The sequence below is a fragment of the Pelmatolapia mariae genome, linkage group LG17 (assembly GCF_036321145.2).
Source record: "Pelmatolapia mariae isolate MD_Pm_ZW linkage group LG17, Pm_UMD_F_2, whole genome shotgun sequence".
Taxonomy (NCBI): Eukaryota; Metazoa; Chordata; class Actinopteri; order Cichliformes; family Cichlidae; genus Pelmatolapia; species Pelmatolapia mariae.
The window spans coordinates 22,269,331-22,291,702 of NC_086242.1; the positions used below are offsets into that span (position 1 = coordinate 22,269,331).

Genomic DNA, 22,372 nt, shown 5'->3' on the forward strand with positions numbered 1-22,372 from the left:
TAATAGTATGAAAGAGTTTTATTATAGAAACACTGACACATCATCCAAAGAGCTACTGCTTTATTTTTTAAGTAGAAAGACTTAAATCTGTGGGACTAGTGTATTCATAATGGAAAATGTCAATTGTCGCTGGTAATTTTAACACAGCATATGAGCCATTACACAAAGAATGAAGATAAGAGACAGTTCAGGTTTGTCAGTAAACACAGATGAAAGTTATGCCTGCTGGAAACAAACTAAGGACTATGCAATCTGAGCTCTATACAATATGTAGTATACATCTCAACCAGGGGGACCAGAGTGCCCTGCTTTAAAAAAGAAGTAGGTTCCTATGAAAACTCCAAGCAATCCAAGACTCAGGCCAAGTCCACAGAAGACAGCTGGACCTTTGCTGATCTCATCTGTTTCAACCTCTGCAGAGGACAGCAGAAAGAAATGATGAATTCTAAACATTAAATTGTATTATATGTGCTAAAATATCTGAAGCTTCTTTGTTCTCACCCCAAAACCTGGTCTGAGGCTCGTCCAGCGCTTCATGTTCCACAGAGCAACTGTAGATGTCTCCTTTCTCTGGCACAAAGTTGAGGTAGGACAAGACATAAGCGGTCCCATCAGGATTGGACAAAATTTTGATGAAAGGGTCTTCCACTGTTACTTCTACATCATTCTTGGTCCACTTAATGTTGATCGAAGGAGGAAAGAAGTGGTTGATGAAGCAGATGAGGGTATTATCTTCCCCTGTTATCACTTCATCTCTGGGGTAGATGATGAATTCTGGTGGTTCTAAATTAAATGAAAACATGATTTGCTTAAATTCAACTTTCTGGCTTAAAAAAAAAGATCTAAAAAACTTGCAGCGAAAACAGTGAAAACTGAACAGGAAACATAACAGTTTGAGTTTCACTGACCTTTTTTCTTTATTACGGACTTGTCTGGCTTCCATCTGTTGATGTCATTTTTGCACATACTTCGATATAAAACTGCATATTTGTAGGCGTCGGGTAAACGAAAACTTACGGGAATTTTGCTCTCCCAAATCAGCTGATCTTTTTTAAAGTCTGCATAGTATACTTCACCACCATCGAATGCTGCACAGATTTGAGTGTCACTTGAGTCAAAAGATCCATAGATGTGACAAAGTGTATGACTTCCTAGGATCAAGTGACAACACAGTTAAAAACACAGTGTTAAATAAATCATAAATACAGCTTACAAGATGAAAGTTTACGAATGAACCAGTAATGGGGAAATAATGATACCCACCTTTAGCCTCGACGCAGGCTGCTGTAGACAAAATAATTATAGTTTTAAGGAACATATTCAGTCTGTACTTCTCAGTGTTCTGCCTTGTCTCGCTTGTCTTTAGTATCAAAGTTGATTGTGCCTCTGGCCTTACCTTAAACTTACAAAACTTTAACCAATTATTTTCCATGTATCAAATTAACAGTACACCAATCCGGTATGCAAATAGGAAAATGTTAACATGCTCAACATAAAAATAAAACATACAAAATAAAATGCGTTAATTACATTATCATTACAAGAGCTCTGCCTAGTGGTCAAGTACTAACAATCCAACAGCTGTTACAATGTCTGACTCATGTTTCTTCTTCTGCACCTTTTTGGACATTCCTTAACACCAGAATTCATAGCCCTGTTGTTCTCTAGACAAGTCAGCACTAAAGTTTTATACCTTGTGGTGACATCACCAGTCCTGGCGGACGATCCCCCTCACACATTCCTCAGAGAAGAAGGCTTCTCTCTCCTTATCAGGGCCGTGCAGAGACATTTATAGGGGCGGGTGCTCAAAGCTAAAAAGGGGCACATTGAACCAGGCTGAATAACAACAACACACATTCATCAAGAATCTAATATGGGATCGCATCATACTATATCACTGTTGTGAGGCAAAGCAAACGTAGCCTATGTTTTACCTGATGGGTACAATGTTGCTGTTGAGGGGTTGCTGTTGCTCCTGATAGTGCTGGAGGGCAGGGTGTTGATCTGAGACTGTAGACATTAAAAAGTCCATAGGAGAGATGGTAGCTGACTAAACAAGTGTCATGAGATAATAACAAAATGCAAAGATTGGTGACAGCGCTTGGAACCATAAGGCAACAAAAAACTGAGAAATAAACAAGGCTCTGCCTGTGATTCACTCTTTGCCTCTCTTCCTCCTTCTATTTCCTCATCTCATCTATCACTCTCCACTTGCTGTCCATCTGAGAACAAGGCACAACTTGCTATTGCAATAAACTATTATTTAATTATCCACACTTAACAACTCTTACACTTAATCTATAATAAAATGATGAAATGTTATAGAATAAAATGTTATAGAAGCAAAACATTTCAGTTGTGCTTATTTTTATACTGGAATACCTCTCCAACAACTGGTACATGTGTTAATGTTACCTGTGCTCTTTGTAATCCAGCTGCTGAGGGATTCACTGCCTTTAGTAGCCTCACACAGCTCCTACTGTTTCCTCCTCATGGAAGCCATGTCTGGACAATGTTATATCATGAGTAATAATTTAAAAAATTCATATACATAAAACACACATGCATGCTGTCAGGATTTGTGTCGTGGAGGCGTGGATGAGAGATGGAGGACCCAAACGCTGGACTCACAGGTAGGTAGGTGAAGGTTGGTCTTTATAGTGGATGGAGTGAACAAACAGAACAGCCGTAGGAAATGGCTGGCTGGCTGGACGACTGACTGAATGAACGAATGAAGGACGGACTGACTGAAGGACGGAATGGCTGGCTGACTGATCGCGGAACCGACAACATAACATCACAGGAACATTAATGACACAACCAAGAACTGGAGGAAACTGAAGGCTTAAATACACAGACTGATGCGGATGATAATGAGAGACCGGTGGGAACACAGCTGAACATAATCTGACTAATGACACGAGCTGACATGGGAAAAACAGGAAGTGAGAACATTAATGTGGCAAACTAAACTGAACATGAACAGAACTGAATCACTGGGTCAGCGACCCAGGAAACCTGACAGTACCCCCCCCTCCAAAGGCCGGCACCCGACGGCCAAAAGAAAGAAAAACCAGAACAGGGCGGGCGGAGGGGGCCCAGGACGGAGGGACGGAGTCCAAAACAAAAACAGTTCAGGCGGGCGACCACGTGGCCAGTGGCTGAGCCTAAACAGTTCCGGTGGGCGACCACGTGGCCGGCGGTGACGCTGGAGTCGATCCGGTGGGCGGCCGCGAGGAAGACGGCGGCGGCCACTGGGGCGATCCGGTGGGCGGCCGCGAGGAAGACGGCGGCGGCCGCTGAGAAGGTCCGGTGGGCGGCCGCGAGGAAGACGGCGCCGACGTTGACGTCCAGAACATGGCTTGGGCGACGGTGTGGCAGAAGCCGGACCAGGCGAAGGCAAGGCTGAAGCCGAGGCAGAAGGCGAGTCAGGAGGCGCGGAGGCCCCTGGCTGGAGACAGGCTGGGCCAGGAGGCGCGGAGGCCCCTGGCTGGAGACAGGCTGGGCCAGGAGGCGCGGAGGCCCCTGGCTGGAGACAGGCTGGGCCAGGAGGCGCGGAGGCCCCTGGCTGGAGACAGGCTGGGCCAGGAGGCGCGGAGGCCCCTGGCTGGAGACAGGCTGGGCCAGGAGGCGCGGAGGCCCCTGGCTGGAGACAGGCTGGGCCAGGAGGCGCGGAGGCCCCTGGCTGGAGACAGGCAGGGCCAGGAGGCGCGGAGGCCCCTGGCTGGAGACAGGCAGGGCCAGGAGGCGCGGAGGCCGCTGGCTGGAGACAGGCAGGGCCAGGAGGCGCGGAGGCCCCTGGCTGGAGACAGGCTGGGCCAGCGGGCGCGGAAACCCCTGGCTGAGGAGCGGGAAAGCTCACAGCTGGCTCTGGATGCTGTGGCTGCAGGTCTGGGAACTGAACAGGATGGTGGATGAGTGACTGAACTACAGAAGACTGAGCTACAGACGGTGGGAGAACGGGTGACTGAGCTACGGGGGGCGACTGGACTGACTGGACAGGAGGCGACTGGAGAACAGGGGACTGGAGGACAGAAGGAGACTGGACTACAGACTGGTCAGGAGAGGACTGGACTACAGACTGGTCAGGAGAGGACTGGACTACAGACTGGACTGGAGGCGGTTGGACAGACTGAGCTACAGGAGCAGGCGAGTGAACTGACTGGGCAGGAGCAGGCGAGTGAACTGACTGGGCAGGAGCAGGCGAGTGAACTGACTGGGCTGGAGCAGGCGAGTGAACTGACTGGGCTGGAGCAGGCGAGTGAACTGACTGGGCTGGAGCAGGCGAGTGAACTGAGTGGGCTGGAGCAGGCGAGTGAACTGACTGGGGTGGAAGCTGAACAGCAGGCGAGTGAACTGACTGGGGTGGAAGCTGAACAGCAGGCGAGTGAACTGACTGGGGTGGAAGCTGAACAGCAGGCGAGTGAACTGACTGGGGTGGAAGCTGAACAGCAGGCGAGTGAACTGACTGGGGTGGAAGCTGAACAGCAGGTGAGGGAACTGACTGGAGTGGGGATGCTAAGGGATGAACAGAGGTAGGCGAAGCTGACGACGGAGCTGAGGTTGGTGTGGCTGATGGCTGAGCTATAGACTGGGCTAGTGAGGGAGATAAAGCTACAGCCTGGGCTAATAAAGCTGGCGCCTGAGCAGGGGACACCTCAGCTAGCCTAACCAGGGATAGAGCTAGTGCGTGAAAGGCTGGGTCAGGCGGTGGATGAAGTGGTGGACTGATTGGTGAGCAGGCTAGCTCTTCCGAGCCTCGTGAGCATGAGGGCACTGGCTGGAGAGCTTCGGCTGGGCCTCTGGGATGGTCAGGTTGGATTTGGGCTGCCCTCAGCCTAGGTGCTGGGACAGGTGCGGGAGGTGGCTGGACACCAGTCACCCCCGCCCGAGAAACAGGAGCGGGTGTGGAGGTAGACTGGGCCACAGCTGCCCTCGTCCTGGGAGCTGGAACGGGAGTGGTTGCTGGCTGGGCCCTAGCCATCTGAGGTGGTGTTCTAGGGACAGGCTGAGCCTTAGCTGTCTTCACCTGAGAAGGTGAAACGGTGGGAGAGGAAGGCTGGATCTGGGGCGCCATGCTGGCAGGAAAGGGCCGAGTGATGTGTGTAGGCTGACTGACGGGAGTGGAAATAATGAGAGGGTGAGCGATACTGACAGGTTCAGGTGGCTGGGTATTTTTAACAGTGGCCTGAGCTGATGAAACTGGAACAGGCTGACAGGTGGACGAAGGAGCAGGCTCAGATAAAACAGTCCTAGAGTGAGCAGGCCTAGGGTTTGCATACACCGGGACTGTAAAAGATTTAGAGATTGCGCTGGCCTTTCTGCCATCACCATTTACAGTCTTTAATTGTACGGTTTTGGGGGGTGATGAAGTGCGGATATTATCCTGAATAAATCCCAGCTCAGAGGGAGCAGGGCTGAAAAGTTCTTCCCAGTCCACATCCTCCTCCAGGAGGGAAACACCCCACGGATCAGAGATAAGTCTATTGTTTGTCTTAAGTGAGGAATCAAATGAGGAGGATGAAAAACAGTCACTGGTACTCACTACCGGGAGTTGCTGAAAACAGTTTGTTTTATGGCGGCGAAGAGGAAGCGGGCGGGGTGAACAGCTGAGCCTCCGGCGCGGGAGCCTCCGTTGAGCCGAGGTGGGAGGCATAGCCGCTGCGCCGTGGCGAAGTGGAGAAGCTGGTGAGTGAGACGGCTGGCGGGCGAGCGAGGAGCGGAGCGGCGGGAGAGCGAGCAGCCGAAGCTTGGCCTGTGACGCCCACTCTCCGCGGCGAATGCTCCGATGCATGTGAGGCAGCAGGTGGAGAACCGCGGTGTCTCCGAGGCCCGCCCAGAGCCAGACGAGTCCCCTCAAAGACGTGCTCTCTCTCAGCGAAGAGCCGCTGTTTCCCCCTGAGCTCCTCCATCCAGCGAAGGAGCGCTGTCTCCTGCCGCTCAAAAGGTTCCGAGTCCGCTGGGTCCACAACGCGGGGTCGCGTCATTCTGTCAGGATTTGTGTCGTGGAGGCGTGGATGAGAGATGGAGGACCCAAACGCTGGACTCACAGGTAGGTAGGTGAAGGTTGGTGTTTATTGTGGATGGAGTGAACAAACAGAACAGCCGTAGGAAATGGCTGGCTGGCTGGACGACTGACTGAATGAACGAATGAAGGACGGACTGACTGAAGGACGGAATGGCTGGCTGACTGATCGTGGAACCGACAACATAACATCACAGGAACATCAATGACACGACCAAGAACTGGAGGAAACTGAAGGCTTAAATACACAGACTGATGCGGATGATAATGAGAGACCGGTGGGAACACAGCTGAACATAATCTGACTAATGACACGAGCTGACATGGGAAAAACAGGAAGTGAGAACATTAATGTGGCAAACTAAACTGAACATGAACAGAACTGAATCACTGGGTCAGCGACCCAGGAAACCTGACACATGCACACACAGTGACATTTTAGACCTTCTTCAGAATACTGTATATACTGTGGGCACAAGTTTCCATCATGGTGCTGATCCAGAATCCTTCCCTTATTATTTATTACTAGAGCTACAATAATAAAGCAATGAGGGAAAAAAAGTAATAAATATGAAATAATGTATTTATGATGATTCCATTTGTTTCACTATCCACTCTGTGCAGGCAGAAAGCTTATTACATTTTTAAACTGTAGAGATACAATAATTTTGCTGCTGTAAAATCAGCATTTTGTCTTATTTAAAATATAAATCTAATATAATATGTTTCTTAATGTATGTTCTTTAAAATACAGCGTGTTTTTTAAATATTATAATTATAATAATCCATAATTATGTGGACATGCATATTACATTGTTTTAAGTGAAATATAATCCCTCCAGAAAGGCAGGAAAAGCCCTGTAACTTACTTTAAAACTAAATATGTTCCCTAAAACGGTGACAGAGCTACAGACCCATGACAGCCTTACCCAGTTAGCCAGCAGCTATGACCAGCACTACTTGTGCAGTTAATAAAAGGACAGGTAATGTTTGTCGCACTGTTACACACACAGCATGCTCATTTGTTTCAGTTCGTCAGTTGCCACAAGACAACTTACCAACGTGTACGTAATAAGCTAATACTCCTGGGTGCTATACACTACAGTGTACGCTGTACACCTACTTACTGGTTTTGTCGCATCAGTCTGTGTGTCTGAGGTAATTTGTGTTTCTCCTACAGCTCCGGACCGCAAAAATGCGCATGCTCTTTGTGAGCTCGTTCCCGGCTCGTAACCAGCGCGTTCTGCCGTCAAGGGCGATCATTGGTTAATGGTGATCATGTGACTCATGCAAGCCCAATCCTTTTATTTAGCAAAACTGTGATTAATAGTAAAATATTATTGTGGAGGGGCACAGACAGGACTCCGCACGCATACACACATTTAAAAAAATAATAATTAAAAATTTAAAAAAAAAATTGCCTCAACAAAAGGGCACTTTGGGCACCCACCAGGAAAGGGGCGGGTGCTCAAGCCCCTTCCGCCCCCCCCGCACGTGCCTGCTCCTTATGGCCGTTAGTATCTGAGTCTAAATCCAAAGCTATCCTACAATGCATATCTGTGTGCAATATAGGATCAAACATAATATGTGATACAAATTTAGGTAATCGTGTAATATAAAATAATGGGGGTACATGAGCTTAGCAGATACAACAGATGGTAAGTGTTGATGGCTAAAGTTGAGTCTACTCATCCTCCATAAGCTCTAATTTATAATCTTTACAAGCGGGGCACAAGAAGAGTTTTGAAGCTTTTGCAGGTGAAGCAGAATCAATGATCTGCCTGCTCGTTGTTCTTATAATAAATTCTAGGTGAGGAGGAAAAAGCCACTGGGCACAGGGAGAGCCAACACCCCAGAAGGTTTGAACCCACAGTCCTGCAATCCTAATTACTGTATTTAGTTAAATGCTGCCACCTGGCATGGCATTTTAAAATCAAGAGCAAACAAGTTCTGCTAACTTTCAAGTTACTTTTTCTGTTTCACAACATACAGTCAGGCTCCACACGTATTTAAATGACAACAACATTTTTGTAACTTTGGCCACAATACACCACCAAAGTGGATTTTAAATCAAACAAATATTCATGTGATTGTTTGGCAGATGTGATGAAGTTATCCTTGAAGCATTTGACAAAAAGATTTCATTACCTGTTTAACATAGTTGTCATTTCCAGAGTCTCAACAGTAATTTAGAGAAATAACATAATTTTAAATATAAGTACTGTTTGTAATACTTGGATGAAAATCCTTTGCACTTATTGGGCAGCCAATACCTAGCTGCAGTGTGTTTTCTGTAGCAGAATATTGTGGTCAGTGGTATTAGATGCTGAGCTGAGGTCCAACAGGAAGCAGATTCCTGCCTTAACCATTAACCACACATCCTAGCAAGATTTTAGGTGTGGCCAGAGGCAGAGGCAGACATTTGAATGACTTCATATAGGGAAAAATATATATCACATATGCAGGACACCTTAAACTATTTTTTTAATTAAGCAGCAAGGTAGAACAAAGTCGGGGCTGTATCAAGACACGAGGACTAAACCCCAATTCAACCAGACCCAGAACTGATCCGGAATTAAAACAGGACTACAACAGTTCAAAATCAGGACTACTTAGGATTTAACCAAGACAGAACCAGAATCAGAACTAGATGATAGTAACACTACAAATCACCATAGACCTGCACTACACTTATTTTTTAATTCTATTTAGATTGAGAAAAGTTTATATAATTATTTAGCCTTGTTGTGCAAACAAGCCTGCATAACTTAATAAATACAGAATTTGAAAAATAACAAACCTAAAAAGAAACACTAGGTACGAGATACATGAGTACCTATGATACGGTCATACTTTTGGTAAACAACCGTTTGACTAACATGTGTGTCTCACCTGCTCTTGTTCCATCTCTGTTCTGCCCTCATTCTCCATCTCCCTCTCTGTTCCTCTCTCTCCCTCTTTGTGCTGACAATCATCAAATATACAGTTGAAACCACATATTTACATACTCTTCAGATAAAAACACGTTTTTAATTGTAACATCAAATCAAACTAAATGTTTATTTTTTTAGATTGATAAATATAAAAAACATATTTGTTAACTTTAAGAGTAAAGAGAGAAACTATCTGTATTTCTTAATTGTAAATGGCACCAAATTGTATTCAAAATTGATCCACACTTATGGAGCTCCACAGTTCTTTTCCTGGTGTTTTGGTTGACATCTCTTGTTTTTCCCATTTCAAAGAAACAGGCTGTGTGTTTTGCCTTATATGCATCCATGGGTGTGCCACCAATTTACTCACATGGACTCTACTAACCTACCAGAAGCTTCTTAAGCTCAGAATGGAATCGTTTGGAGTTTTCTTATTAATTAACAATAAACTTAGTGTATCTGTACTACTAAATTTAATAAATGTGATAAAAAAATAGACAGCTCTGTCTCTCTTTATTCTGACATTTAACTAATTCAAAAGATATTTCAATATTTATTTATCTAAAACAAAATAAGTTTACTCTAAATTGATGTTTAACAGTAAAAAAATGTTGTATTTTCCAGAAAGTGTATGTAAATATCTGGTTTAAACTGTGACTATACTGCTGTGTATTGAAGGTCCTCTTGTTTTGCATAGAAATATACTGAACAACATACAAAGCATAATATATAAAATAACATCTACCAGAGTTTTTTCTTTGAAAGAAGCTCCTTATGTCCATTCTTGTATATCAGTACATTACTAAAACCGATGTATTTAGCCGTGGAGGGTAACAACTGAAAATATGAAATAAACATACGTGTAAGCTAAGACTCTCTAAAAAAACAGCATTGTTGTTGTTCGGCTTTTCATTTCGCCAGTTGTTGATTCACTTGAAGACCAAGTAACGTAATATGGGTCAAGTGATCAGTTTGACATCAATCTTTCGTGATACACCGTCATATTTACATTATTTGTACAGTACGAATGATTTGCTTTGGTACCTGCTCAAACTTCAGTTCTCCTCTGTCTGCCTGGCTGCGTTTCTCCAACAGCGCACTGGCAGGCAGCAGCTCCCCCCGCCCCCTCGCTCAGTCGCTTAGTGTCTGAGCTCGGATCATACCAATATTAGGGGGGATTTACGCACAGTCGTAAATTCCCAGAGTGTGCACTATGTGCTTCGAATATTGTGTGTAGTTTTTGTTTTATACAGTTATCAGCCAGGCATCTAACTATGAAAAAATTACACTCCAAAAGACCCCGGGCTTCTGAAAAAACAACCCGGGCTTAAGCCCAGTAAGCCCCCCCCCCCGCTCCGCCACACCGTGTGTAGTACCACTGCTCTACAGTCCACGCTATTATAACAACACTGACAGCTGTCTCTGGAATATTTAGTATCAAGGAAATGTCTTGACTGGATTTGGATTTGCCATCCTATCATAGTACCACACTGGAGCTCACTGATCAACTGAGAACAGGCTATTCTTTCGCAGATGTTTGTAGTAGCAGTCTGGTGATGCTGTTTAATGTTATTCACCTGTGGCCATGAAAGTGATTGGAACACCTAAATTAAATGACTTTGACGGGTGAGAGTCTAAAAAAAAAGATAGTTAACAGAGACCTCTAGTGGTGATTTTTCAATATTGCATTTTGAAAAATCATTAGATATTCAATTTTTTTGAAGTGCATCTATTATGCCAGGGGTCACTAACAGGCGGAGCGGAGTTTGAGTCCGGACCCAGACGCCATCTTATACAGACCCGGACCCATAGTTAACAAAATATTAAATTACTTTTAATTGTGACAGGCGACAGCGTTACCTTGTATTAATAGACCAGGGAATAAACAAACCAATCGTGTGCGAGTTAAGTCACCCATGTGACGCTACTTAGCCAATCAAATCTGTGCATTCAAGGCGATCGCAACGCTGAACGCAGACACAAGCTGTGTTCCAAAACGTAGGCTACATCCTCCTGAGGCCGCATTTGTAGACCGATTACATCACAGCGATGCGATGAAGACTGTCCCAATTCGTAGACTCCTCCGAATCCGGCCGACAAATGCGTACTCCTTTTCCCCAGATTTGAAGGATGGGTCGGGTGTATTCTTTGTGGTCCACCATATCCCAGAATTCATAGCGCGGCCCAGCCAATTCCAGTTTCCAACAATGGCGGCCGCTACTAAGTTTTAATATTACTCTTATTAATCTTTGTGGGTCACAAAATAAACTTTAACATTTTCAGGCGAGAAAGTAGCTGTATAAACTTCAAATATCTGCTTGGTTTATCAAGACATAGCATATTTGCAAAAGTGCTCCGACGTTTTTGGAGATTTTGGTCCATCAGAAGTGAAGTAGCAGCTTTCTTGGAAGAGCTGAAAAGTCAGAAAGCAATAAACTTTTCTCTCTTTTTAAATGATGAGAAATACACGGAAATTGTGGCCTTTTGTGTTGATATCACTTTACACCTAAATGAACTGAATTTGAAGCTGCAGGGGAAGGACAATTCAATGTGTGAACTGATGACAGCTGTCCGCTCCTTTCAGAGGAAACTTGAAGTGTTCAAAGAAGATCTGTGAGGAGACTATGCACACTTCCCAAAAGTGAATGAACAGGTTCAGGGACAGAGAGATGTGTCTCTTTTGTTGACTTTGTTGATAAGCTGACTGAAAACTTCAGCAAAGGTTTTGATAGCTTTGGACAGCAGCTCACCATGTTCATAAAGAACACATTTCTCATCACTGATGTCAGAGGGTTCTCAAAGGAAGTCACACAGCACTTCAAGTGGGCAAATGCTGGGCCTCTCCAGATGCAACTGGTTGATCTCCAAGCAGATGTGGCCCTGAAAGAGCAGTTTGAAAGAACTGAACCTGACACTTTCTAGCTCCAAATGGTCTCTGAGACAGCTTTGCCAAATCTGAGGAAAGTAGCACTTTACATCTTGACCATGTTTGGCTCCACATACAGCTGTGAGGCAGCTTTCTCCACAATGAACATAATAAAAACTAAAGTTCGTTCCAGGCTCACCAATGAGCACCTACACATGTGTATGAGAATGGCCCTGACACCATTCCAGCCCAGATTTAAAATCCTGGTAGGTCAAACTAAAGCTCAATTCTCTCGTTGAACAACAGAAAGTGGGGAAGTGAAATATAAGGGGGAAAGAAAGAGAAACTGTAAAATTGTTAAGATGTTTTGATGTTATCTGTTGAAAAATGTATTGAGACAGTTAAGTCGAGATGTGAAAGGTAAAGAAAAAGGGAAACTCAAGCTGCTGCTATTTTTTCTGAAATTAAGCACTTCGTTTTAAGATGCACAATTTAGCCGTTTTATTTTCTCTAATTCATTTTAAACTGCAGTGCTATATCAAATGTAGGCCCACTGTGTGTTTCAGTGTTAACAATAAATATTGTTGAAATTTTTTAAACTAATATTTTTACTTATAAACTTATAGATTATATTCGGTGTGAACGCACGGTAAGAAGTTTAGAAGACAGTGCTGGTGTGATTGGGTACATGGGGCATGTTGTATAGAGCGATTTGAGTAGAAAAGTAGAAAAGCAGAAAAGCGCTATAAAAGAATCAGTCTATTTACCATCATTTCCAGAGTCTCAACATTAATTTAGAGAAATAACATACTGTTACCGTGCGTTCACACCGAACGCGATAGAGGCGGCCAGAGCGTCAGGTGTACATGTAAAGTCAATGGAAAGAGCGCGATGACACGCGATTGCGCGTCCGGCGAACATGCGGAAGCAGATTTGCGTCGCCAAAACGCCAAAACGCCTGAAACGCGCGTCAGTGTAGCGTGTGGGGCGCGTTTGACTCGCGAAGAAAACCACGCGTGTCAGATTCTGTGTTGCATTTTGTGCACACGCGCGTATCGCGCCAACCGCTCGAGTTGGAAAATCTGAACTCCGGCGTCGAATCGCGCCGCGACAACCAATCAGGAGCCTGGTGACGTGGCTGTAACTAGGTCAAAGGGGCAGATCCAGCCAAAGCCCTTCATTCGTCATTCAGTATGGAGGAGCAGCTCATCAGTGCCGTGGCTAATCATCCAGAGCTATATGATGCTAGCTGCTACTTCTACCGAGACAGGAATAAAAAGGACCTAGCTTGGAGGCACATAAGTGAGGAGATTGGGCAACCTGGTAAGTGTTGGGTCTAAACACAGACCCCGCTGTATCCAGGACTTATTCCCATGAAAGAAAAACAAGGCAACAGTGTTACTTGCGCAAGGGAGGCCACATCTATGTCCAGCACGACAATGAACCCCATGATGGCCTCCTCTCGCTGGCTTTTATTGAGAGACAGTTCACACAAAACACAGCAAAGCAACGCCCCCCGCATTGTATGTATATGTGTGAACTTCTATATGTAAGTAGGAATGTGTGTGTGTGTGTGCGTGTGTGTGTGTGTGTGTATGTGTTAGACCTCCTGCTGACCAAAGGGTCGTAACCTCAGGAAGCTTAGATCAAAAGAAGTAGATCCTCCAGATAGGATGTATCTGCAATAAAACCTTACAGCCCCCTACCCAGAACCCCGAGAATCTTGGGGGAACGACAGTGGAATCCCTTTCATCAAAGTTGGCAAGCATAAAAATGACAAACATTTAACAATCTACTCTAACATTCCCTCCTGTTTTGTGATTTTTATGCTCCAAATTATTCCTGTGTAGTATATTCTTATCCATGCACCTCTTGCTTGACAATTTCAGCGCAGGAGTCATTTATACACTTCTGTCATATCATTCATGTCAGTCAATTCATACTGTTGTAAAAGTACATAATTAACAAATGTATCAGAAATCATCTTAGTTCGCATTGATCTTATACACGGTAAAATTCATCCTATACATAAACAAATCAAATGTCAACAGTCCAAAAACAGGAATTAATATTTTCAAAAGAAAATGCCACCAAGGACCAGACATTAACCAAGCTCTCCAGCCTTGTGGTGCATCTACTCCTGTCGTGCGATTCATTATGTATTCCTGCAAGTAAACAACTGAATGTAACAGTCAAACAAGAAGAATCAACATACTCAAAAATCATATGTCACTACAATCCAACTGTATACAGACATAGACATTCAAACACATCAGTTGACTTTATCGTTTGTCCATGTGGCTCTCAGCTGACTTCAAAGCTGTAGCCTGGTCAACACCCTTCTTTATGACTTCTATCAATCTCCCGAGATCTTCTCACTGTAGGCAGTGGGGGTTAGAGTCAACTGGTGAATTATCTGCTTTTTACAACTCTTCTCCTGTCCTGTTGTCGCCACAGGAAAAGCTTTGTAAAGGAAATTGGATCAAGCTGTTTTGATCTTCTCGGCTCAAAGCCTCGACCAGCTTACAGAAGTGTTCATGTAACTCAGTTCATGTAAATGTAGACAAAAGGCTTCTCTGTTTGCATCCTTCTTGCAGAGGACACAAAGAATAGGTGATGTTGTACAAATTCCATGATAAATCTCCAACTTGGACTAATCCAGTGCCCTTCATTCACATAGGCAACTGGCCTGTTTCCAGTTCATTTAGCTGTTCAATGTCCTGTAGCAAGTCAGATTCTTGGAGTCAGACTAGCAGGTCTGTCGTACCAGAGCAGTTCACCTTTCCAGCTACTGGTGAATCAACCGTCCATTCAGGTTCAGAAGTTGAAAAGTTGGCAGTGTCCCAAGTACGTTTACTCCTGGATGTGTTGCTAAGGCAACCAAACAAACTGTCTCGCTCTCAGTGATGCTATATGGCCACAGTCCAGAAGAATGTGTAACCAGTGGCATCACAAGCATAGCCATTGGTCTCGTTCTTTATGTGAGCGGTTGTGTTCACAAACTTCCACCAGTAGTTGTTGAAAACTCATGCTGGTACTGGGTGTGATTTGCTCTGTCCCAGTGCGCTCCTGTCATCCCACTCAGGGTCCACAGGCACAAGAAGGTGAACGGCACATTCCCAGCCATTCTAAATTGGGTTCAGGATCCGTTGGTTTCTTCACCAGGATTGAGATGAGAGGTCCTAGAGATATACTCCCCCCTTTGTACCGCTGGCCTTTTCACCATCACCCAGAGTCGGCCAGGAAGTGTGTTACCTTCTTGCAGTGCGCTTGATGTATCCAAGTGTTCCTTTCAGCGATCTTCACTGCTGTGGTCATCGTCAGCAGCATCCGATATGGATCTTCCCACCGTGGACTGGACCAGCACTTCCTCTCCATGGCCTTGTCAACATCCAATCTCCAGACTTCAGACTCTGCTCCTGCGGAGAAACAGAATCATCTGGCAGATCATTTGTTCTCAAGACGTCTTTATTTTTGAACATTTTAAGCATCTAATCTGCTAATATGCTCTCTCTTCTGCTCTTCTATCATCACTACAGAAGAATAGAACTCTAAATACTCTAACATATATAATCTCAACGAGTCAGACCATTCTCTATTGGAGTAATCCTCATGTACATTCATATACATCTTAACAAATTCTATACACAGTCTAACCATGTCCTGCGTGTCTTCCTAAGTCTTAGCTTTACTGTTCCATTAGTTCTCTCTATCAACCCTGCACTTTGTGGGTGATATGAACAATGATGTTTTTAGTGTTATCCCTAGATGTTGTGCAGTTAATCTAATCACTTCATTTACAAAATGTGGACCATTATCACTAAACAATACTCATAGTTATTACAGTTGGACAGCTCTATAGTCCATGTGAATAACTTGAAATGGGTGACTGGGTCTGGGGAATTTCCCTCTCTTAGGTCTCAAATTACCCCGAGAATTATGCTTACAACATATCATACATGACCTACAAAAAAGTTTTTTTAAAGGGTATTTAATCTTAAAGTATAAACTACTCATTATCTCCCTCCTGTTGCGACGTGGCAAAGCCCATGGCGCAAAATAGCAGCAGTCTTATACAAAGTCTAAGGCAGTATTGGTTTATCACACAGATAACAAACACCATCCTGCAAACTCGCTCCTTCTGTATATCACAATTGTTTCCCTGCAGTAGGTCAGTGGCCCTGCATGTCTACCAGTGCATCCCGCATAATAGCCAACGTCTGCTGGCATTGCACTGCTAAAACGTTAACAACATGTTCTCCTAAAGTTGCCTCTTTCGCGATCTTATGTGCAAAAGCATTCTCTAATGCAACTGGATCTTTCCCTCACATGTGTACTTCACATTTACAAATGGCAATTTTACTGGGTAATAACACTGCCTCCAGCAGATTTTGCAAGAGTTTGGCATGTCCTACAGGTTTCCCTGTAGGGGCTGTCACACCTCGTCTCACCCACTGCACTACAAAGAAATGTAATGTAGCAAATGTATATTGGCTGTCAGTGTATATTGTCACATTTTGTTTCTCTACAGCTTTACACGCTTCCGTTAAAGCTACCATCTCTGCTGCTTAAACAAATATGAAACATGCTAGTTGTCCTACACAGATAACTTTCTCACTGTCTACTACAGTAAAACCTGTTTTAGTCTGTCCCTCTGCTGTTGTAAAACTCAAACCATCAACAAACCAAACCTTTCCCTCAACAAGTGGCACATCTATCAAGTCATCCCTCGGCTTACTCTCCTTCTCTACGTGGTCTCTACACTCATGAGAAGTGCCCTCTTCTTTCGTTGGCAAAAGGTTTGACGGATTCAGAATTGTGCACCATTTTATGGTAATATGTGGTTGTGAGAGTAACAGTAACATTAAAGACAAGTGTCTTGTAAGTGACAAAAATGTAACTTTAGTCTGTAGTAGTAGACATCCACCTCGTGTGGAACTAACAGTGTCAAAAGGGTGAAATAAACTATTTGCTGAAACATTGTACAGCTTAAGCTGCTGCACATACTGATCTCACGCATGGAAGTAAAGCACAAGCAACTAGAGCTAATCTTTTAGGATAATAAGTTACTGGCTTCACTTGTGGAAAATGTGCTGTTAGTTATGTCACAGTCACCTGGCATTTGTGCTGTTCACAGAACCACAAGTCCATCGCTGGACCTCCTCTGCGCTGTCACTCTTCGGAGCTTGGCACGCTCCCTCAGGTTCTCATGTTCCAACGCTGCTGAAGATTTTTAAGGCAGAGCACGTCGTACACCTTAGTTGTCTTCCTCAACGTCAACGTCGAAAGCCTTTCATCTTATTTAGGATTTTGCTGTGCAGAGTCTCCTCATGACGATCTCCTGGAAGCCCAGTAGCACAGCTCTCTGTGCTGAAGGTGATCTCCGATCCTCCTGAAGACTCTCTCCAGGCTTCAGCTTCCATCTTGTGGACGATCCTCTCAGTCACTCCTTCTCGTCATGGCGTCTCACGACATCTGCAAATTAAAATGACACTCCTCTCGCCACATGGCTTCCACCATGTGTCAACTCCCCAATGAGACATGTACAAGAATGTTGCACAGTCTCCCTAAAACAATCTCCAGGGTTTGTCCTTTGGAGCAGCTTCACTCCAACCTGTAACCCTGTGTAAAAACATCAGTCAGCAATTAAATGTTTAACTTGTTTAACTCCCAGCTCCACCTGGAGCCTGTATCCTAGAAGACAAAGTCTTAAAGTTAAAACAACTTCACACTTGCAACTAACTGCAGTTCATAAGTGTAATAAAGTATTCAACATCACAAAGCAAGTATCATGCGCAGGTTTCCTCCAATCATTAAATCACTATTATTACCATAATTTGTCCCAAATTATGAATCATCCCAATTTATTCCACAATTTAATTGGTGACTTTCCTTAAGCAATGTCACTCCACTCATTTTATCACTGTGAGCTCAATAGTGGCCAGCTAATGAGCCCCATGTTCAACTATTCTGTAACCACTGCACAGTTGTTCAATTGTCACTTGTCTGTCTGTGCTGAATCCTTTACAAGCACTCTTAAAGGAAAACAAACATTAGCCAAACACACGGTTCATCCTGGTGGTCAGGTGTGGGCCATCCAGATTCCAGAGATGCTGTAAAAAGGTCATAAAGTTAACACTCTGCTGTGAGAAAAGTAACACTGGTTTCAAACACAATATATCCCACACTGTATTCACTTCTTCCCTGTAACTTCATATTTTCTCCACAACACAGTGTAATTTAATCACCAACACACAGCCTGTAACCACAGTTTTCTTCACACCAAATCTCAGTAATCCTGCGATAAAAAAAAACATCATTAAGTTGTGTCCTGCTATAAATCACATGATCGAATGACATGATTAACCATCTGCTGTAAAAAGAAATGTAAATGTTAGCGCTGCGCATTTGTATACACTCTTTCTCACAGTAATCTCTGTGAGCAACACAAGGTAGTTAATAACAAACCCATGGTGAATTCACAGACACAGAAAATTTTAAACTAAAAAGTTAAATTTGCAGAGTTCACATAGTCATGTGAACCAAGTTTCCTCCTGTGGTCTCCTTCTGCTCCTGCAATAGACACACACAGAGATACATCCACACCTTTGTCAGGTGGGGGTTAACTTCACACAATGGTGTTAAGTCAGTCAGTCTTGTCAGCTTTTGTCAGTCAGTTTTTTCACTCATTTGTTATTTGCTGACAGTAGAACCTCTCGTGACGCAATAAGTTTCAACTGCCAGCAATGACGTCATTTCAAAAGAAAAAGAAAAACTTTAAAATCGGATTACGTCGCCGAATCCTTTTTGGCAGGGACTTGTTTTCTGATTGTCCCAAATAAATGGCTTTCTCCCAAGCCCATTTTAATTTTTGGAGAAACTCACTTGCAACAGTTTTCTCGACGACGAGTCGTATAACGCTTCTGTTCTAATCGTGCATCTCTGCTCAAACAGAGATCATCAAACGAAACTTTCAGTGCACCATGAAAGCAACAAAATAAAAAGACAGGAAAGAAAATAAAGGAAATCAAAGGAAAGAAAGACCTTGTTAAATCATGACACGTGTTCTTCATGCCAGGGGGATAAATCGTACCAACCCAATTGGCAGGCTCAACTTAGTAACAAAAGACAAATCAACAGCCAGTTTAATCTCAAACATCCATCCAATTAGCCACACACAACATACAGCATAACCCTGTTGTCTCATCACATAAAGTTTCTTCTCATGTAACCAAATGTGTGCCATGGTAAAACTTCTTCACACACCAGAAACTCACAATCAGCTCACTCAGCTCATTCATGTAAGACCCCTCACCAGCATTCTGTTTTCTCCTCTGTGATGCAGTCATCTGTCCTACTAATAATATTCAGTCCACTAGTCTGTGTATCACTTTCATCTTACTAGTGACTTGGACAAGATGACAAACAGAATCTCATGCTTAAGATGCTGTCTGGTCTTCATGAGTATCATTTATTGTGTATGCATGTAGGGTTAGTATGGTTAATGCATTTTCTGTATGTTTTCGTGTTCCTCTCTCATCACATTTTCATTTTTCTCATCACTGCTTAAAACAACACACATCTCTCTCTCTCCCTTTTTTTTTTTTTTTTTTAAACTGTCCTTTCCTCCGAAAAAGGAAAGTAGCATTACAGTTGTTTCAGGCTGAGAAACACCAAACACTCTTCGTGCTATCATTCATCCACACAACTATTTTATTTCTTTTTGTCCACTGGGCAGGTGACCTGCAGAATCACGTCTGCCCCAGCTGGATACCTTTTCACACACACCGTGACGTCAGACACACTCACACTCGCTTCTGCTTAGAGCACAATTTCACTTCATTCAACAACGATCCACACACCACGTGCTGCCCAATAAAAAACTTTGCAGTGTATTTCATCCTCTTTCAAGGCAAACTTAAACACCATGTTTTTTCTGTTTTGTCTGTTGTCAAAGATGGATAGGTGGTTGCAACGTTTATGTTCACTTTCTTTGCTTTCTCTTTCCTCTCTTTCCTAGTCTGTTTTGGACTCAATGCTGCTCCTAATACTCAGCCACCTCTGCTCACTCACGCTCTTCTTTCTGCTAACATTCTTGCTCATTTAACATTCTGTGCCTCTCTTCTCTTTTGAGCCTGCTCCAGCCACAACTTCCTTCCTCCGCTTAACTTTCCCTGTTTTACCTGCTACACTTACAGCTATTCTTTCTACCAACATTTTACACTGAACTTCCACTAATGTCCCTTCAAATCCATATTTCTTACGCCAACAACCTACATACTACGTGCTGCCCGGTGAAAATTTCTCCACAATTTTACATCCCCTTCTAAGGCAGACTTACATATTTTATTCTCACACAAGACAACAATCAGCCACACTCACGCAGACCACGTCTGGCCCGCACACACACACATAGGCCTATCGCTTGCGTCTACACGCACAGCTAGCGCTCTCTGTTGAAAACTCTCAAACGCCCCATATGGCGGAGAATTCAACCGTCGGACACTCTCCAACGCCCCAAATGGCGGAGATTCCGAACACTCCTCACGGCGGAGCTACCGACCCTAGGTTGTCTCCACGCCCCACACGGCGGAGAAGCCTGCGTCTCTCTCACGCGGCTAGCGCGCTCCCGTTCCTGCGATCAACGCAGGGTCACGTAGCCGCTCTCTAAGGCCTTCTATACTTACTGTTCGTGTTGTTTCCGTTCATGGGAAGAGTCTCTGTATCCCGTCAATCGTCATCCATCCCGAGGGGAGTTCAGACGCAAACTTCCCGGCCTAGTGACAAGCAAGGCACTAGGGCTTTCCGTCAATCATCCCAGACGTTGCGGTGGCGTCCTCTCCCTCTCCTCGCGGTGGATGCGATGTGTTAGGATCCGGCTCGAAGGACCAAATAAATGTTGGGTCTAAACACAGACCCCGCTGTATCCAGGACTTATTCCCATGAAAGAAAAACAAGGCAACAGTGTTACTTGCGCAAGGGAGGCCACATCTATGTCCAGCACGACAATGAACCCCATGATGGCCTCCTCTCGCTGGCTTTTATTGAGAGACAGTTCACACAAAACACAGCAAAGCAACACCCCCCGCATTGTATGTATATGTGTGAACTTCTATATGTAAGTAGGAATGTGTGTGTGTGTGTGTGTGTGTGCGTGTGTGTGTGTGTTTGTGTGTGTTAGACCTCCTGCTGACCAAAGGGTCGTAACCTCAGGAAGCTTAGATCAAAAGAAGTAGATCCTCCAGATAGGATGTATCTGCAATAAAACCTTACAGCCCCCTACCCAGAACCCCGAGAATCTGGGGGGAAGGACAGTGGAATCCCTTTCATCAAAGTTGGCAAGCATAAAAATGACAAACATTTAACAATCTACTCTAACAGTAAGTTCATTCATTCTTCTTTTTAATTTTCAGACTGACCCGATGAAGCCGCGCAAAAGCTAGCAAGCCCGCCTACTGTCCCGTTATTTTCCCACTGATGTACAAATACCTTTCCGCTAACAAGATAATGTGTTTATTCAGAGGACATCTGCAGCACAACACATCTGGCACAACTTCCTCCCACATTCCTCCCACATTTCCGGTTCACGCGCGTGAAAAGATGCAATTTTGCGGCGCGATGGATTTTTCTTGGACACGCGTTGAGGTGCGAATGTGCACGCGTCAAATTAGGGGCATTTGGGGCGTTTTGGCTCACGCCTATCGCGTTCGGTGTGAACGCACCGTTAAATATAAGGACTGTTGATCATGATCACCCACCATGAGCAAGCACTTTTTCATTGTTAATTTATTTCAAACATGTAAACAATATACAGGTACATTTAGTAAAGAAAATAAGAGAGAAAAAATACTATGCAAAAGTCAATACATTTCAATATTGCTACCATTCTGATTCATTTACATGTTGAAAGGGAGTAGGAAGAAGTACACACTTATTTAATCCCACCCCTTTGCCATAAGTTATCAGTTAATATTTAGTCAGCTTCCTTACTGATATAATCTGTAATAAAAATAGTGAACAGATTTCTGATATAATATATAATATATACTATAATATCACATCATGAATTTTTTTAAATACAGACATTCACTTAATTTCAATATTTTCCCTTTCTTTATAGTTCAAGAAGATCATATTTTTATAACTCTTTTTTGAACTGTTTTATGTTTGGACTTTGATTCCATATTCAAACTGTTCCACAGTTTCACTCCATGAACAGAAACACAAAAGCTTTCCTGTTTTGAAGTTACAAAAGTTACAAAAACCCCTTAAATTATAACTTCCTTCTTTCAAAAAAAAACATACTCTGAATATTACGTGGCAGTTCCTTATTTTTTGCTTTCAATACAATTTGTGCTGTTTGGAATTTCACTAGATCGGCAATTTTCAATATTTCAGACTGCAAAAATAGTGAGTTTGTATTAGAGATGGACCGATCCGATATTAAGTATCGGTATCGGTCCGATACTGACCTAAATTACTGGATCGGATATCGGCGAGAAATTAAAAAATGTAATCCGATCCATTAAATATCAAAAAAGCACCTCA

General features: G+C 43.7%; 1 protein-coding gene across 4 annotated transcripts; it reads right to left on the reverse strand.

Moving 5' to 3' along the window:
- Positions 1-42: 42 nt before the first annotated feature.
- Positions 43-7,246, reverse strand: LOC134615664 (H-2 class II histocompatibility antigen, A-Q alpha chain-like). Of its 4 annotated transcripts, none has more exons than XM_063460250.1 (8): positions 7,153-7,246; positions 2,416-2,505; positions 1,935-2,010; positions 1,694-1,811; positions 1,264-1,281; positions 909-1,151; positions 502-783; positions 43-413 (listed from the first exon to the last, which is right to left on the reverse strand). In XM_063460250.1, the coding sequence occupies exons 4-8, from the start codon at positions 1,737-1,739 to the stop codon at positions 283-285; spliced, it is 720 nt and encodes a 239-aa protein (XP_063316320.1). In that variant the 5' UTR covers positions 1,740-1,811; positions 1,935-2,010; positions 2,416-2,505; positions 7,153-7,246; the 3' UTR covers positions 43-282. The 4 variants fall into 4 exon arrangements, with proteins under 4 accessions (XP_063316320.1, XP_063316319.1, XP_063316321.1 ...); XM_063460249.1 differs by having other exon boundaries at positions 1,264-1,284; XM_063460251.1 differs by lacking the exon at positions 1,264-1,281.
- Positions 7,247-22,372: the final 15,126 nt, after the last annotated feature.

Excerpts from the sequence above, each read along its gene's own strand:
- LOC134615664 (XM_063460248.1), bottom strand. The coding sequence starts at position 1,432 with ATGGAAAATAATTGGTTAAAGTTTTGTAAGTTTAAGGTAAGGCCAGAG. Across the intron at positions 1,152-1,263 it reads AGCCTGCGTCGAGGCTAAAG|GAAGTCATACACTTTGTCAC; the intron begins GTGGGTATCATT and ends ACTTGATCCTAG. Across the intron at positions 784-908 it reads GTCCGTAATAAAGAAAAAAG|AACCACCAGAATTCATCATC; the intron begins GTCAGTGAAACT and ends CATTTAATTTAG.